Source organism: Bubalus bubalis, chromosome 12 (genome assembly GCF_019923935.1).
Source record: "Bubalus bubalis isolate 160015118507 breed Murrah chromosome 12, NDDB_SH_1, whole genome shotgun sequence".
In the NCBI taxonomy this organism is placed as follows: Eukaryota; Metazoa; Chordata; class Mammalia; order Artiodactyla; family Bovidae; genus Bubalus; species Bubalus bubalis.
The window spans coordinates 74,627,940-74,645,338 of NC_059168.1; the positions used below are offsets into that span (position 1 = coordinate 74,627,940).

At 36.4% G+C, this 17,399-nt stretch overlaps 1 protein-coding gene across 4 annotated transcripts in view; it reads right to left on the minus strand.

Annotated features, from left to right (window-relative positions):
• Positions 1-17,399, minus strand: part of UBXN2A (UBX domain protein 2A) — a 34,356-nt gene that overhangs the window by 3,654 nt on the left and 13,303 nt on the right. For all 4 annotated transcript variants that reach the window (XM_025261495.3, XM_025261494.3, XM_025261496.3 and 1 more), the window contains 4 exons: positions 9,711-9,849; positions 7,450-7,556; positions 2,630-2,767; positions 1,396-1,554 (listed from right to left, as the gene is read on the minus strand). In XM_025261495.3, coding sequence (XP_025117280.1) covers positions 1,396-1,554; positions 2,630-2,767; positions 7,450-7,556; positions 9,711-9,849 — 543 coding nt within the window. The remainder of the gene's footprint in view (positions 1-1,395; positions 1,555-2,629; positions 2,768-7,449; positions 7,557-9,710; positions 9,850-17,399) is intronic.

The following is a 17,399-nucleotide window of genomic DNA, read 5'->3' on the forward strand; positions in this document are numbered from 1 at the left end:
AAGTGAAGTCTGGGATTTTCTTTTTTATTTTTTTGGGGGGATTTTCTTAAACATAATTTAGTGGGAACTTAGTGATGGATCATTATATCTTTTCTTCGCTTTTGCATATGCCTAAAAAACTTCTCTAACAGAAAAATCAACATAACTAGCTCTGAATGGATCAGAAACGGTCCAGTCAGTAACCCTACACAGACATGGGCTTTATCTCTTCCATACCAGGTGATGTTATACTGCAAATCTAGTTAAGAAAACACTTAACCTGGTGCAGGCCTATTTTCAGTTAGTATCATGAACACTATAATGTAATATAATCACTGCAATCTTAAAGGCAGCTCAGTTATATACATGTAAGTATATGCGTGTATACTTAAAGAGGGAGAGGACATATACAGTTCATCAAAAATAATTAACACAGATTTATAACAGATTTCTCTCTTGCACAAAAGGAAACAGATATGATCACGGAAAGGCAAATAAGATATATTGGCATATATTTTGAGCGAGGTAGTACATAAATCCGGAGAAGGCAATGGCAACCCACTCCAGTACTCTTGCCTGGAAAATCCCATGGACGGAGGAGCCTGGTAGGCTGCAGTCCATGGGGTCGCTAGGAGTCAGACATGACTGAGCAACTTCCCTTTCACTTTTCACTTTCATGCATTGGAGAAGGAAATGGCAACCCACTCCAGTGTTCTTGCCTGGAGAATCCTAGGGACGGGGGAGCCTGGTGGGCTGCCGTCTATGGGGTCACACAGAGTCGGATACAACTGAAGTGACTTAGCAGCAGCAGCAGTACATAAGTTATTTTACTATTACTATTTTAACCAAGCACATATGTATAGAATATTTTACATGTATAATATCCCCTTCCCAAATTTTAAATGCTTTTAAATAAAGAAGAAAACCTACAAACAATATGTTCCTGCTTTAAATAAAATGAAAAAAATTAAGAAGAGATGAATGACTAGAAAAATTTATCAAAGTAGTAATAGTGATGATCTCTAGGTGATGAAATTTAAATTGACTTCAGTTTCTTTCAGGACTTTCCTGTATTTTCATTCTTTTTATACAATTGACAGGAAAATACACACATAATGCTAAAAGGTCTACTTAAAAACATATTGAAAATAATTCTTTTAAAATTATATATCTAGTTAAGCCAGAAAACTAATGAAATAAGTAAAAAAAAAATTTCAATTAATGTCCAAGAATTTCCATTGTCATGATACATTATGTTTAGAGAACTATTTATTAAGATCCTTGGTTAGTTCTTAAAAATAACTATTGACTGACTTGAAAAGAAGAAATATTATTAAAACTTAGGAGGGGAAATCAGACAAATAATGAAATAGCTTAGGGGGGGAAATCAGACAAATAATGAAATAGAAGACTCACCTATGAGAAATGTTAAATTTCTGGACAATCCTTTTCCCGTTGGCTAACCAGATCTGTATATTAGTGATGGGTTCCAGATTGTTTAGTGGGACAGCAGACAACGTCTTTTTTTTCTCAACTTCAATATTCTTTGCTTTAGAAACAATTTTTGGTGTAGCACTAGGAAAATCCATATAACAAGTCAGATGGGTGTTTTTCAGTAAGCAGAACTTTATCATTAAACAATTACTCTAAAATCTTTACAGGAAGTATAGATTTTAGGAAGATTTCAGCCAGTCACAGCTGTTCCCCCAGTAACACATAAATATATTAGTATCAGTTATATCTGTCATAGATGATGATTATAGGAATTTAATGAAATTATGCATATCCAAGTAATATGTAAGATTATAGACTGTTATATAAGTATACTTGAATACTATTTAAGTACATATGTATTTGAATAGTGCCTTCCAGAACAATTTAGTGCTGACAGATCCATGGACTTTACCTATGGCCCAGGTTAAAATTTCTAGAAGAAATAAGTTCTCTGTAGAGAATAGTCCTTGGGTTATAAATGAAATAAAGTATTTCTTCATCACTCTGAAGGTCACATTTCAATATTTTTATACTTGTGGATGAATATGCATGTATATACCTTACCAATCTTGATAATTCATATATGAGAATTCATAAAAATAAGAAGCAATCCTATATTTAACCTCTTTGCACATTCTGTCACAGGCATAACTAGATAAGATGAAGACTGCAAAGTCTGAAAATAATTAAAGGCTCTGATACTAACTTTATCAGGCATTATTTCACTTGTATTACTTCAAAATTCAGATACTGATTGGAGGAATGCAATGCTGAAGGCACTGGTTACAGAATACTATCTCCCAAAGCTAGCCTATATACCCTGTGACATTAATGGCAAAGCTCAGGTGGTGGGTCCAAGGGAGAAAAAATGATTTACCCACACAATTTTGTCCAATGTCCTTATTAAACCAGGCCCTTTTGATCTGATAAAACCAAAAAAAGCCTTCATGATTTTTAAGTGTAGTGCCAGCTTGTGTTAATTTACACTAAGGTGAATATGATTTAGAAGTTCTCAAAAGTTAATATGAAAAAAAATCTCATTTCCAGTGGGAGAAATGATAAACTCTATATATGTGGTCTACATAGTGAAATAATTAAAAGCCGAATATTAGTCAAGCCTCTGCTTATGAAAAGCACAGATCATGAGCCTACTCACCTTCCCAGTCTGTGACCTTGTCCTGAGAAGGGCTGGAACACAGGCTTTGTTGACATACATACTTCATTTTTCTTATCTTCAACTTTAACATCCACCTCCTCTTTATCAAAAACTCCCTGTAATTCTAAAGGTAATTCCCTTGGAAAGTAAAGAAAGGAAACTAAGAAGCTACTAATATCCCTTTTGTTTCTCTGAAAAACATATTCTACATGCAAAAAGAATAAAAAAATATAGAAATAAGAGGCATATAATATTCTATATAATAAAAACTACATCTATTTAAAATAATATAGTTTAAAATAATACAATTAGATAATATGAATATCAAAAGCCAAGAACAATATAGAAAAATTTTTAAAAATTAATTTATTTTTTTATTGAAGGATAATTGCTTTATAGAATTTTGTTGTTTCTGTCAAACCTCAACATGAATCAGCCATAGGTATACATATATCCCCTCTCTTTTGAACCTCCCTCCCATCTCCCTCCCCATCCCACCCCCTAGGTTGATACAGAAATCTTGTTTGAGTTTTCTGAGCCATATAGCAAATTCCCCTGTTGGCTATCTATTTTACATATGGTAATGTAAGTTTCCCTGTTACTCTCTCCTTACATCTAACCCTCTCCTCCCCTCTCCCCATGTCCATAAGTCTATTTTCTATGTGTTTCTCCACCGCTGCCCTGTAAATAAATTCTTCAGTACCATTTTTTAGATTCCATATATATGCATTGCTGCTGCTGCTAAGTCACTTCAGTCGTGTCCGACTCTGTGCGACCCCATAGACGGCAGCCCACCAGGCTCCCCCGTCCCCGGGATTCTCTAGGCAAGAACACTGGAGTGGGTTGCCATTTCCTTCTCCAATGCATGAAAGTGAAAAGTGAAAGGGAAGTCGCCGAGTCAGAATATGATATTTGTCTTTCTCTTTCTGACTTACTCTGTATAATAAGTTCTAAGGTTCATTCACTTCATTAGGACTGATTCAAATGCGTTCCTTTTTATGGTAGAATAATTTTTAAAACTACAAATTCATGAACAGCTTGAGCTATTCAGTTTGTCCAGAGTAACACTGAAGTCACGAAATATTTGATGACTACATACTGCTAAAATTAAACAATTTGATCACTTTCATAGGTATCTAAATAGGATTAATAATGTGCAAGAAAAATCAAGATCTTATTTCATTTTTAAAAATGAAAATATAGCTACATGCTTGTTCCAGAAAAGCAAGACAAAAAATATAAATACAAATTGACTTAGACAGTGACAGTCCCCTCCCTCCAAAGTGACTCCTTAGAATTCCTCTCTTGATAAAAAACTGGGGTGAGTCTCCTAAATTTTTTCTCTATATATAGTAAAATACCACAGATTTGTAATTTTTCCCAAGATGGTATTATTCTATACACACTATTCTGTATTTTGCATACTGCTATTCTGTTTTAAAGTAGATCAAGTACAAACATACAAAATACTCTTTTCATCTTTTTCTAACTGATTTGTAAGAAATCTGTATATATTTCATTTATAGGATATAAGCGCAACAAGTATTCCCAGTTTGGCAATTGATTTTACATAATCAAATTTATCTTTCTTATATTGCTTCTGAGATTCATGCCAACTATAGTTATATGCAACAACATGGATGAATATCCCAAAGAAATAAACTGAGTAGACACAAAAATTAAACACATTCCGTTTATATAGAGTTCAAAAATCAGATAAAATGAAAAAAGCCTAAAGAAAAACATAAAGCTATTTAAAAAACCAAAGAACAAATTACCACTGAAGTTAGGATAGCATTACTTTTGTGATATTCCTACCAATAAAGTGTACTTTAGTCTTATCAAGGATTGTTGTTATTTAGTTGCTAAATCATGTCTGACTCTTCTGCCACCCCATGGACTGTAGCCCACCAGGCTTCTCTGTCCATGGGATTTTTGAGGCCAGAATACTGGAGAGGGTTGCCATTTCCTTCTCTAGGGGATCTTCCCCACTCAGGGATCAAAACCATGTCACCTGCATTGGCGGGTGGATAATTTACCACTAAGCTACTTGGAAAGGTGGCTATCATGAATTAAAAATGGGACAAATCTGAATTGAGAGACATTCTATATAATTTGGGCTCATAATCTTCAAGTGTCAAGGTCATTAAAAAAAGACAAAAACAAAAACTCAGGAACTGTTCCCTCTTGAAGAAATGAAAGAGACATGACATTTAAAAGCAGTAAGTAATTCTGAATTGGATGCTTTTGCTATAAAGGATAGTATTAAGATAAATAGCGACTCTTGAAAATGTCTGACAATTAAATGATAATCATACATTAATAGATGGTTGTATTGTGGTTACAGAGGTAAATATATTTCCCTTTTTTTTAAAGGATAGTATTAAGATAAATAGCGACTCTTGAAAATGTTTGAGGATTAAATGATAATCATACATCATTAGATGGTTGTATTGTGGTTACATAGGAAAATACATTTCCTTCTTTTTTTTCCTATAAAAAATACAAACTATTCTGGATGAAGAAGCATTACTTTGGCAACTCACTCTCAAATGCTTTTAGAAAAGTTCTTAGTACTTCACTTATGACTTTTGTATAAGTTTGAAAAAGATTAAAAATTAATTATATAATACAAAACAATTTATAATTTGTATATACATTGTACATATACATATGTACAGACCTATATATGTGTATGTATATATTGAAAATTGGCTATATACAGAATATTATGAACCATTCTGAAATAAAAACTGACCAAAATAAGTGCTTTGCACCATTAAATTGATGTCACACATAAAATCATATGTTAAGGACAGTGCTATGGGACAGAATTTAATTTTGTCTATTTTTTTAATAAAGCAGAAGCATGAATATGAGCATCAATAGCTGAAAGAATGTTCATGCCTTTTACACATTAATTTATCAATTTATCATGAAAGAGTAATTGAGATACTAGTCAAACTTTGAGTATAATTATAAGAAAACACAGGAGTAAAATCTTCAATGCCCTGACATAAGGGATATTTTCTTAGCTATGACACCAGAGACAAAAGTGACAAAAGAAAAAAAAATCAATAAATCAGACTCTTCAGATTAAAAACTTTTGTGCTCCAAAGAGTACCATCAAAAAAATGAAACAATAACAAACATAAAAGAATGGGAGAAAATAGTCTCAAAAATACATCACAAACTCTTACAGATCAACAGCAAGGTAAATAACCTAAATTTTTAAAGTAGGCAGGGGGGAATTCCCTGGTGGTCCAGTGGTTAAGGCTCCACACTTTCACTGCTATGGGCTCAGGTGGCAAGGGTAAAAAACATCGACAAAGGATCTGAATAGATATTTCTTCAAAGAAGATATACACGTGGCCTACAAGTACATGAAAAGATGCTCAACATGACTGGTCACTAGGGAAATGCAAGTGAAAACCACAAGATACCACTTCTTAATGAGTAGGATAGTTATAATTTAAAAAACCAGTGTTGGCAAGGATATGGAAAACAAACTAACAAGCACTGGCAAGTATATGGAAAAACTGGAACTTTGATACACTGTTGGTGGGAATAGAAAACGGTACAATCATATGTGGCATTTCTTCATAAACAGAGATAACAATTCCACTCCTAGACCTGAGAGGACTGAAAACATATGTCCACATGAAAACTTGTACACAAATGTTCAGAGCAGTATTATTTGTAATAAGCAAGATGTGGAAATGACCCAATTTCTCTCTACCGAGAAGTGAATAAACTAAATGTAGCATATCCATACAATGCAACACTATTTGGCAATAAAAATGGAATGAAGAACTGTTAAAAGCTACATGAATGAAATTTGAAAATACTATGTTGAGTTAAAGAAGTCAAACACAAAATGATTCCATTTATATGGAATGTTCAAAATAGACAAATCCATAGAAGAAGAAAGTAGACTGCAGTTGTGCAGGGTTGTGAGGAGGGGGAAATGGACAGTGGAGAGTGATTACTAGCATGGGGTTTCTTTTTAGGGTGATGAAAAAAGAAATATTTTGGAATTAATGTGCTGATGGTTGTATAACTCTGTGAATACACTAAAAAATTATGAATTGTATACTTTAAAGGAGTAAATTTTATGGTAGGTTAATTTTATTTTAATAAAACTTTAACTAAAAAATAAAGCTGTTATTTTTCTTAAAAATTTAAACACAAGGATAGTCACATATTTTTTTATAGTGGGAGACTTAAGACATAATCAAATCACCAACAACTAGGTGTATATATATAAATTATGGCTCATCACTGTAACAAAATAATATACAGATATATTCAAGTATTTCTAGATAAAGTCAAAATACTTTTAAAAATATATGCACAATTATGTATAAATCTATGGACAGAAAGTGCCAAATTGAAATTCAACAGAAATGTTAATAGCAGTAATACTTCTGCTATTACTTCTGGGTAATGAAATTATGGGTGATTTTCAAGTTTTTATAAATATATAATATAAAACACTACAGGGCAATGGAAATCACAATTTAACAACTATAAAGATCTTTAAACATAATTATTAAATAACAAGTAGGATGTGATGTGGTATTAAGTAACACTCGGCAAAGTGAATTAATTTAAGTCAGATTTTGGTTGATCAGAATTCACATTCCTGACCCTTCAAGATTACAGCTGTGGTCCTCTTAAGTAAACCCATCTTATGAAAAGTCTGAATTTAAAAGAGAAAAAGTATTTTTGAATGTATAAGGATGTGTGAACAACATTAAAAAGGAATCTTCCAAATGAAACATATCTAAAATATCCTTCTGCTAACAAAGACTGCTTACCCTTTTTTGATGGAGTTCAGAAACTGTTGACTTGCACCATCAGAATAACTTCTGAAATCATCATTGACAGTGAATCCATTTTTCCATAATTTTATACTTACATCTACCTGCAAAGCAGTAAGAAACAAAATGTATAATGTTAATCAATAAAATGTACTAGTAGATTAAAAATCCTTTGAAAATTTCTTCTATCAGTATATATTTTATGTATCAATCTTTTCTTTAAAATTGGGATAGAATTGACATATAACATTGTATTAGTCTTACAAGTACAACATAATGATTTGATGTATGTATATATTGCAAAATGATTACAGAATGAGTATAATTAACATCCATTACACAGTTAAAAAATTTTAAATATACCATTCTTAAGAGCTAGCTTCAAATATAAAATATCAAAAATTATAATGTTCATGCATAATCTAGTTCATAATGAATAATATTTTAAAGTAAGTCATTAATCATTTTCTTTAGGAGAACTCATTTGGAAGAATATCCTGTGCTCTATCTCAGAGGGCACTAATGCTGTCTGGTCAGAACAGACTTCTCAACAGTTAGAGAAATCTGAAACGACTTGAACATTAGACTTTGAACATTAAAAATAAAAATGGGGGAAAAACAACTAAGAGTAATTAATAGCTATTCCTTCAAGTGTAACCTTTCCTGGGTGGCTGAGTGATAAGGAATCTGACTACCAATGCAAGAGAGATGGATTGGATCCCTGATTCGGGAAGATCCCACAAGCTGTGGAATAACTAAGGCTGTGCACCACAACTATTGAGCCCGTGCTCTAGAACTGGGGAGCCGCAACTACCGAAGCCTGCATGCCCTGGAGCCAGTGCTTCACAAGAGAAGCCACTGCAATGAGAGGCCTGTGCACCGCACCTAGCGAGTACCCCTTGCTCACCACAACTAGAGAAAGGTCTGCGCGGCATTGAAGACCCAGCACAGGCAAAAATAAATAAATAAGTAAAATTATTTAAAAAGAAAAACACAATAATTTGCTTAAAAAAAGAACTGTCAGTGTTACTGTTAGCAATATTTCATCTCTCAACATCTTCTGGATCATCTCACTTCCTTGAAGTGTCAGACTCCCTTTATACATTTTGAGGAAACGTCTGCCGAATAGCCAAGACTGAAAAATCAGTTGTCTGTAAAGCATCCTTTCAAGTAAAAACAGTACACCATGAAAAAGCAGACTGTTCAGCTTGCATCTCAAGCAACTGTACTTTTCCTTAAGATACTTCTGTATATTGCAGAAGAGTTTCACATATGTGTGTGTGTGTATTAGTCTCTCAGTCGTGTTCAACTCTTTGCAACCCATGGACTGTACAGTCTCCTTTGTCCATGGAATTCTCCAGGCAAGAATACTAGAGTGGGTTGCCATTTCCTTCTCCAGGGAATGAACCTGGGTCTCCTGCATTGCAGGCAGATTTTTTACTGTCTGAGCCACCAGGGAAGCCTCATTTTATGTATATACTTCATATTTTATTATACAGAAAGTTAGTAAGATAGGTTATTGAAGTGTTAGGATTTAATGGAACCTATAAGTTTCACTGCTCTATCAAGGACATTCTTAATTTTTTTGTTTTTTGGACATTCTTAATTGAAACCAGTGTTTTTCACCCCCTGCAAGTGCAAAGAAAAGAGTAGAGTACTGGTACGATGTGGTGCTGTGTGGTGCCACAGCCTCAGTTCCTCCTGAGGTGCCAGTTTTGTTGACCATTGCTTTTGCAATATCAGTGCAAACTCAATACAGTGAAAAAAGTAAATAGTATCTTACTATTAGTACAAAAGCTGAGCACAGAAGAATTGATACTTTTGAACTGTGGTGTTGGAGAAGACTCTTGAGAGTCCCTTGGACTGCAAAGAGATCCAACCAGTCCATTCTGAAGGAGATCAGTCCTGGGATTTCTTTGGAAGGAATGATGCTAGAGCTGAAACTCCAGTACTTTGGCCACCTCATGTGAAGGGTTGACTCATTAGAAAAGACTCTGATGCTGGGAGGGATTGGGGGCAGGAGGAGAAGGGGACGACAGAGGATGAGATGGCTGGATGGCATCACCGACTCGATGGACATGAGTTTGAGTGAACTCCAGGAGTTGGTGATGGACAAGGAGGCCTGGCGTGCTGTGATTTATGGGGTCGCAAACAGTTGGACACAACTGAACTGAACTGATTAGTACGAAAACAGTTTTGACCTCTAAAGGTCCATATTTGAGAAACATCAGGAGAGGAAAAGATTTATGGACTCTTACCTGTTTCTTTTGTTCAGTGGGAGACAAACACTTGGCACCAACCTTCTGCGCTTCCTCAAAAAGGCTGTCAACAAAATATTCACAATTTTTTTGTTGACTATCACTAAGAGGTTGGTGGTCAGATCCTGTTTCACAAACCCTACACACAAACAGACACAAAAAGAAGAAGCATTACTGATCACTAATTCTCTAAAGTTTACATAAATTGCTCTGGTTAAGGGATATAACACTGAGACTCTACCTCCATGTTGAAGTCAGAGATCCTATTTTAAATTAAGATAGTAGATATGTACCCTTGGGAAAAAGGCATTAACCCTTTTGGTCCAGAGCAGAGCTTTCTCAACTTCAGTCCATTGACACTTGGGGAGAGATAATTCTTTGTTGAGCTGGCTGGCCCATCCATTGTAGGAGGTTCAGCAGTGTCTGCGAGCAGTAGCGTGCACATCCCTCTACATTCCAGTTTTATAATAAAAAACACCTTCAGACAATGCCAGATGACCCCTTGGGGTGGGATGGGTACATCTTGCCATGTGGAAAAACCACTGGTCCAAAGTGAAAAAAATATGTGTTCTTTGTAAAGGTCTCAAAATGGCTTTAACAGGGGTTACTGTGTATTTTTTGGTAACAGAGAGCACTCTTGAAATGAAAGGCAATAATGTGTGAAGAACAGTCATAATCATAGCTTTGACCCTTTGTGCACTTCAGAATAAAATTTCCCACTCAAGACTTTCATTTGTAGTGGTTTAATACTCTACTGGGTTTTTTTCTTTCTTAGTAAATTGACATATAACTGACATATAACATTATTTTAGGTTCAGAAATATAGCGTAATGATTCAATGTTTGTATATTCTGCAGAATGATCATCACAGCAAGTCTTAATTCATAGTTAACATCCATCAGTATGCACAGCAACAGAATTTTTCTCCTTGTGATGAGAACTTTTTAAGATTTACTCTTAGTAAATATGCAATACATTATTATTAACTAGAGTTGCCATAATACATGTGACATCCCATGACTTACTAATATTTATAACTGGAAGGTTGTGCCTTTTGACCACCTTCCTCCATCCTTTTCTGCCCACCCCAACTACCATTCGTCTGTGTATGCATCTGTGTTTATATTTTGTCATATAAGAAATATCACCTAAGATTTTGTTTGACAAAAACTTCTAAAGCACATAGAAAATTTATAAATGTACTGAGATATAACTTCTCAGGTTTCATAAATAATAACACTTATACAGCTCTTACACTGTGCAGGACCTACAAGGCAGCTACTCTTATCTGCATTTTACAGACAAGGAAATGAGTCATGAAGAGGTTAACACATTAAGAGATTAAGTTACATGTTAGACGTTACACAGCTAGTAAGTGGCAGAAACAGAATTTGAACTCTGTTAATCTATCTTCCAAGTCTATGCTCTTAGCCATGATGCATTATAAAGCCTCTGTTAATAGCTAATATTTATTAAGCATTTATCAATAAATGATAGGAACTATTCTAAGTACTTTACACATGTTATCTCATTCAATCTTCATTTTGACCTAAAAGGCACATATTGATTTTATCCTCACCTAATAGATAAAGAATAAGCTTAAGCAATTTGCCCACAATCACAAAGCCATTGGAGGCAGCTATTGGAGTCAGAGCTGGAAACTGAACTCAGGCCTCTAATGTCCCTACTCTTAATCACTGTCCTAGATTGTCTCTTACGGGCAATGTTTCAATTTAGGTATATTCTTTTAGGAATTACTCTTCTAGGTAATTCTCTTTATAAATACTCTTAAGACGATCTATATGATGTCTTAGTATCACTACCTATCTAACAGGGTTGTTGTCAAGATTAAATGTGATACACTTAGAGGCTTATTTACACCTGGTATATAGTACTGTGCATACTAGTACACATGTTGGCACACAGTAAGCGCTCAAATATTAGACAATAATATCTTTACAACCACTTTATGCTTTTTGGTATTTGTTCCTTCTGTTCAGAAAGCAGTGTATAGTTAATTACTAGGTACAAAGCAAATAAACCTGAGCATCCAGTGTAGCTGAAGTTTTACAAGTCCTTTAACCCAAGTCATCCAAACATTTATTGACTACCTACTATGCTGGGTGGGCAAGACACACAGATAAATAATAAATAGTTTAGGCTTTTTTATTGTTGTTTGTGTTTTTTTTTTCCTTTTCTTTTTTTGGCCATAACACATGGCTTATAGGATCTTAGTTCATAGATCTGAAACTGAATTCAGACTGAACCCGGGCCTTTGGCAGTGAGAGCAGAGTCCTAATCACTGCAACGCCACGGAATTCCCTAATCTAGGCTTTTAAGAGGTTCAGGGTACAATGTGTTAGAGATGCACACCTACAAATTAGATTAGAGCAAATGGATCAATTCCTTGAAAAGCACAATCTATCAAAACTCACATGAGGGGGAATAGAGAATATGAATAGGCTTACATGTATTAAAGAAATTGAATCAGGGAATTTCAACATGGCAAAAAGAAAAAAAAAAAAAAAATCAGTAAATGATAATCTTCCAAAACAGAAAGCACCAGGCACAGATGACTTCGCTGGTGAGTTCTATCAAACACTTGAAGAAGAACTGATATCAGTTCTCTACAATCGCTCACAGAAAATAAAAGCAGAAGGGAATACTTCTAACTCATTCTATGATGACAGCATTACCTAAATACTCGTGAACCAGATAAAGACATTTCAAGAAAACTACAGGAAAACTCTCAAGTATAAATGCAAAATCCTCAATAAAATACTAGCATTTTGAATCCAATAATATGTAAAATTGTACACCACAACCAAGTAGGACTGCAAGGAAATCCAACCAGTCCATTCTGAAGAAGATCAGCCCTGGGATTTCTTTGGAAGGAATGATGCTGAAGCTGAAACTCCAGTACTCTGGCCACGTCATGCGAAGAGTTGACTCATTGGAAAAGACTCTGATGCCGGGAGGGATTGGGGGCAGGAGGAGAAGGGGATGACAGAGGATAAGATGGCTGGATGGCATCACTGACTCGATGGACGTTAGTCTGAGTGAACTCTGGGAGTTGGTGATGGACAGGGAGGCCTGGTGTGCTGTGATTCATGGGGTCACAAAGAGTCGGACACGACTGAGCAACTGAACTGAACTGAAGACTGGTTCAACATTAGAAAATCAATTAATGTAATCCATCACATTGACACACTAAAGAAAATTCATATGATCGTATCAACAGAACATCTATTCATGATTAAAAACTCAGCAAATTAGGAATACAGAGGAACTCTCTCAACCTAATGTTATACTTAGTGATGAGAAACAAAATGCTTTTCTCCTAAGATCAGGACCAAAACAAGGATGCCCCTTTTCACCACTCCTCTTCAATGCCATGTTGGAAACCCTAGCTAAACCAGTAAGACAAAGAAAGGAAACAAAAAAATACAAACAGATCAGAAAGGAAGCAAAATTGTCTTTGTTCGCAGATAACAAGACTTACACAGAAAGGATTTACATAGAAAATCCAAAAGAATCAACAACAACAAAAAACTCTTGGAACAATAAGCAGTTGTAGCAAAGTTGCAGGACACAAATTTAATATACAAAAGTCAGTGCTTTCTTGTATACCAACAATTAACTACTGGTATGTGGGATAAAAAATGCAACATTACACACATTTGCACTATTTGTCAAATTCCATAGAACTGTATAAAACAAAGAATAGATGCAAATGTAAACTCTAGTTAAAAATAAAATACATACAGACAATTTTATTTCATCTTTGTTTCCTACTCTATCATCCTTTCCCTCACTTGTCATTACCCATTTATGATGCAAATATCAATACCCTTTTTTGTAACTCTGAAACTCGATTATCAAAGCTGTATTGGCTAAGTAAAGAGTCATGAAGTCTTAGGGATTTCTCTAGTAACAAAAAGTACAAAAACTTAATATAGCTTTTTGTATAGACATCTTACTAATTATTTAACGTTTATGTCATCACTGACTCAATGGATATGAGTCTGAGCAAGCTCTGGGAGTTGGTGATGGATAGGGAGGCCTGGCTTGCTGCAATCTGTGGGGTCGCAAAGAGTAGGACATGACTGAGCAACTGATCAGATCAGATCAGTCGCTCAGTTGTGTCCGACTCTTTGCGACCCCATGAATCACAGCACGCCAGGCCTCCTGAACTGAACTGAAATTTAAAGTACTGATTACATGCTACAACATTATGAAGCTTGAAAACATTATGCTAAATGAAAGTTAGTCACAAAAGACCACACATTCTCTGATTCCAGATATATGAAATGTCCAGAATAAGCAAATCCAGAGATTCAGAGAACATATTAGTGGTTGTCAGGGGTAGGACACAGGAGAATGGGGCATGATTGCTAATAGGTATGGGGTTCTCTCTGGGGTGATATAAATGTTATAAAACTGACTGGTTTAACAATCCTACGAATGTACTAAAAACCACTGAATTGTATACTTTAAATGGATGAATTTAAAGTATTATGGTATGCAAATAATGTCTCCAAACAACTGTTAAAAGAGGTCCTAAGTTAATTTTTAAAATCATTCAACTTATTTCTGTGTAGAAAAGCGTTAACAGAGCAGGCCTGATGATTGCTATTCTTTGAAAGCCCTGTTCACGTTCCTCATGAGAGCCTGGAATTTTAATATGTGCCCCCACTATAAGCCCTAGGCTCATTTCCAGTGAACTTCCCTAGTAGACATCTCATATGTGCTGTCATGACTTATTACTGGAGGAATGAAGCATGTGTCCTGCTGCATCCACTGGGTGAGGACTCTTGGGAGCTTATGTCTGGTTTCCCCTGGACATCACCCCATGGAAAGTGTCCTTTCTTTGCAAAATCTTAGTCATTAGTATGACTGTATGCTGAATCCTGTGATTCCTCTAAGCAATCATCACATTTGGAGGTGGTCTTAGAGGCTCCTGACACAACCTCACAGTTCTATAGTTAGTATCAGATATTTCTTTGAGCCCCTTTTTTGGGGCGGGGGAGGCTAGGATACTGGAGTGGGTTGCCATTCCCTTCTCCAGGAGACCTTCCTGACCCAGGTATTGAACCCGGGTCTCCCGCATTGTAGGCAGACGCTTTACCGTCTGAGCCACCAGGCGCAGGAGGGCTGAGAGAAGCTACTCCACGTTCAAGGTCAGGAGGGGCGGCCGTGAGGAGATACCCCTCATCCAAGGTAAGGAGCAGCAGCTGCGCTTTGCTGGAGCAACCATGAAGAGATACCCCACGTCCAAGATAAGAGAAACCCAAGTAAGATGGTAGGTGTTGCGAGAGGGCATCAGAGGGCAGACACACTGAAACCATAATCACAGAAAACTAGTCAATCTAATCACATGGACCACAGCCTTGTCTAACTCAATGAAACTAAGCCATGCTGAGTGGGGCCACCCAAGACGGGCGGGTCATGGTGGAGAGGGCTGACAGAATGTGGTCCACTGGAGAAGGGAATGGCAAACCACTTCAGTATTCTTGCCTTGAGAACCCCATGAACAGTATGAAAAGGCAAAATGATAGGATACTGAAAGAGGAACTCCCCAGGTCAATAGGTGCCCAATATGCTACTGGAGATCGGTGGAGAAATAACTCCAGAAAGAATGAAGGGATGGAGCCAAAGCAAAAACAATACCCACTTGTGGATGTGACTGGTGATAGAAAAAAGGTCCGATGCTGTAAAGAGCAATATTGCATAGGAACCTGGAATGTCAGGTCCATGAATCAAGGCAAATTGGAAGTGGTCAAACAGGAAATGGCAAGAGTGAACACAGACATTCTAGGAATCAGCGAACTAAAATGGACTGGAATGGGTGAATTTAACTCAGATGACCATTATATCTACTACTGCGGGCAGGAATCCCTTAGAAGAAATGGAGTAGCCATCATGGTCAACAAGAGTCCGAAATGCAGTACTTGGATGCAATCTCAAAAACGACAGAATGATTTCTGTTCGTTTCCAAGGCAAACCATTCAATATGACAGTAATCCAGGTCTATGTCCCAACCAGTAACACTGAAAGAAGCTGAAGTTGAATGGTTCTATGAAGACCTACAAGATCTTTTAGAACTAACACCCAAAAAAGATGTCCTTTTCATTATAGGGGACTGGAATGCAAAAGTAGGAAGTCAAGAAACACCTCGAGTAACAGGCAAATTTGGCCTTGGAATACGGAATGAAGCAGGGCAAAGGCTAATAGAGTTTTGCCAAGAGAACACACTGGTCATAGCAAATACCCTCTTCCAACAACACAAGAGAAGACTCTACACATGGACGTCACCAGATGGTCAACACCAAAATCAGACTGAATATATTCTTTGCAGCCAAAGATGGAGAAACTCTATACAGTCAGCAAAAACAAGACTGGGAGCTGACTGTGGCTCAGATCATGAACTCCTTATTGCCAAATTCAGACTTAAATTGAAGGAAGTAGGGAAAACCACTAGACCATTCAGGTATGACCTAAATCAAATCCCTTATGATTATACAGTGGAAGTGAGAAATAGATTTAAGGGACTAGATCTGATAGAGTGTCACAGAGGTTTGTGACATTGTACAGGAGACAGGGATCAAGACCATCCCCATGGAAAAGAAATGCAAAAAAGCAAAATGGCTGTCTGGGGAGGCCTTACAAATAGCTGTGAAAAGAAGAGAAGTGAAAAACAAAGGAGAAAAGGAAAGATAGAAGCATCTGAATGCAGTGTTCCAAAGAATAGCAAGGAGGGATAAGAAAGCCTTCCTCAGTGATCAATGCAAACAAATAAAGGAAAATAACAGAATGGGAAAGAGTAGAGATCTCTTCAAGAAAATTAGAGATACCAAGGGAATATTTCATGCAAAGATGGGTTCGATAAAGGACAGAAATGGTATGGACCTAACAGAAGCAGAAGATATTAAGAAGAGGTGGCAAGAATACACAGAAGAACTGTACAAAAAAGATCTTCACAACCCAGATAATCATGATGGTGTGATCACTGACCTAGAGCCAGACATCCTGGAATGTGAAATCAAGTGGACCTTAGAAAGCATCACTATGAACAAAGCTAGTAGAGGTGATGGAATTCCAGTTGAGCTATTTCAAATCCTGAAAGATGATGCTGTGAAAGTGTTGCACTGAATATGCCAGCAACTTTGGAAAACTCAGCAGTGGCCACAGAACTGGAAAAGGTCAGTTTTCATTCCAATCCCAAAGAAAGGCAATGCCAAAGAATGCTCAGACTACCGCACAATTGCACTCATCTCACACGCTACTAAAGTAATGCTCAAAATTCTCCAAGCCAGGGTTCAGTAATACGTGAACCATAAACTTCCAGAAGTTCAAGCAGGTTTTAGAAAAGGCAGAGGAACCAGAGATCAAATTGCCAACATCCGCTGGATCTTGGAAAAAGCAAGAGAGTTCCAGAAAAACATCTATTTCTGCTTTCTTGACTATGCCAAAGCCTTTGACTGTGTGGATCACAATAAACTGTGGAAAATTCTTCAAGAGATGGGAATACCAGACCACCTGACCTGCTTCTTGAGAAACCTAATGCAGGTCAGGAAGCAATAGTTAGAACTGGGTGTGGAACAAGACTGGTTCCAAATAGGAAAAGGAGTATGTCAAGGCTGTATATTGTCACCCTGCTTATTTAACTTCTATGCAGAGTACATCATG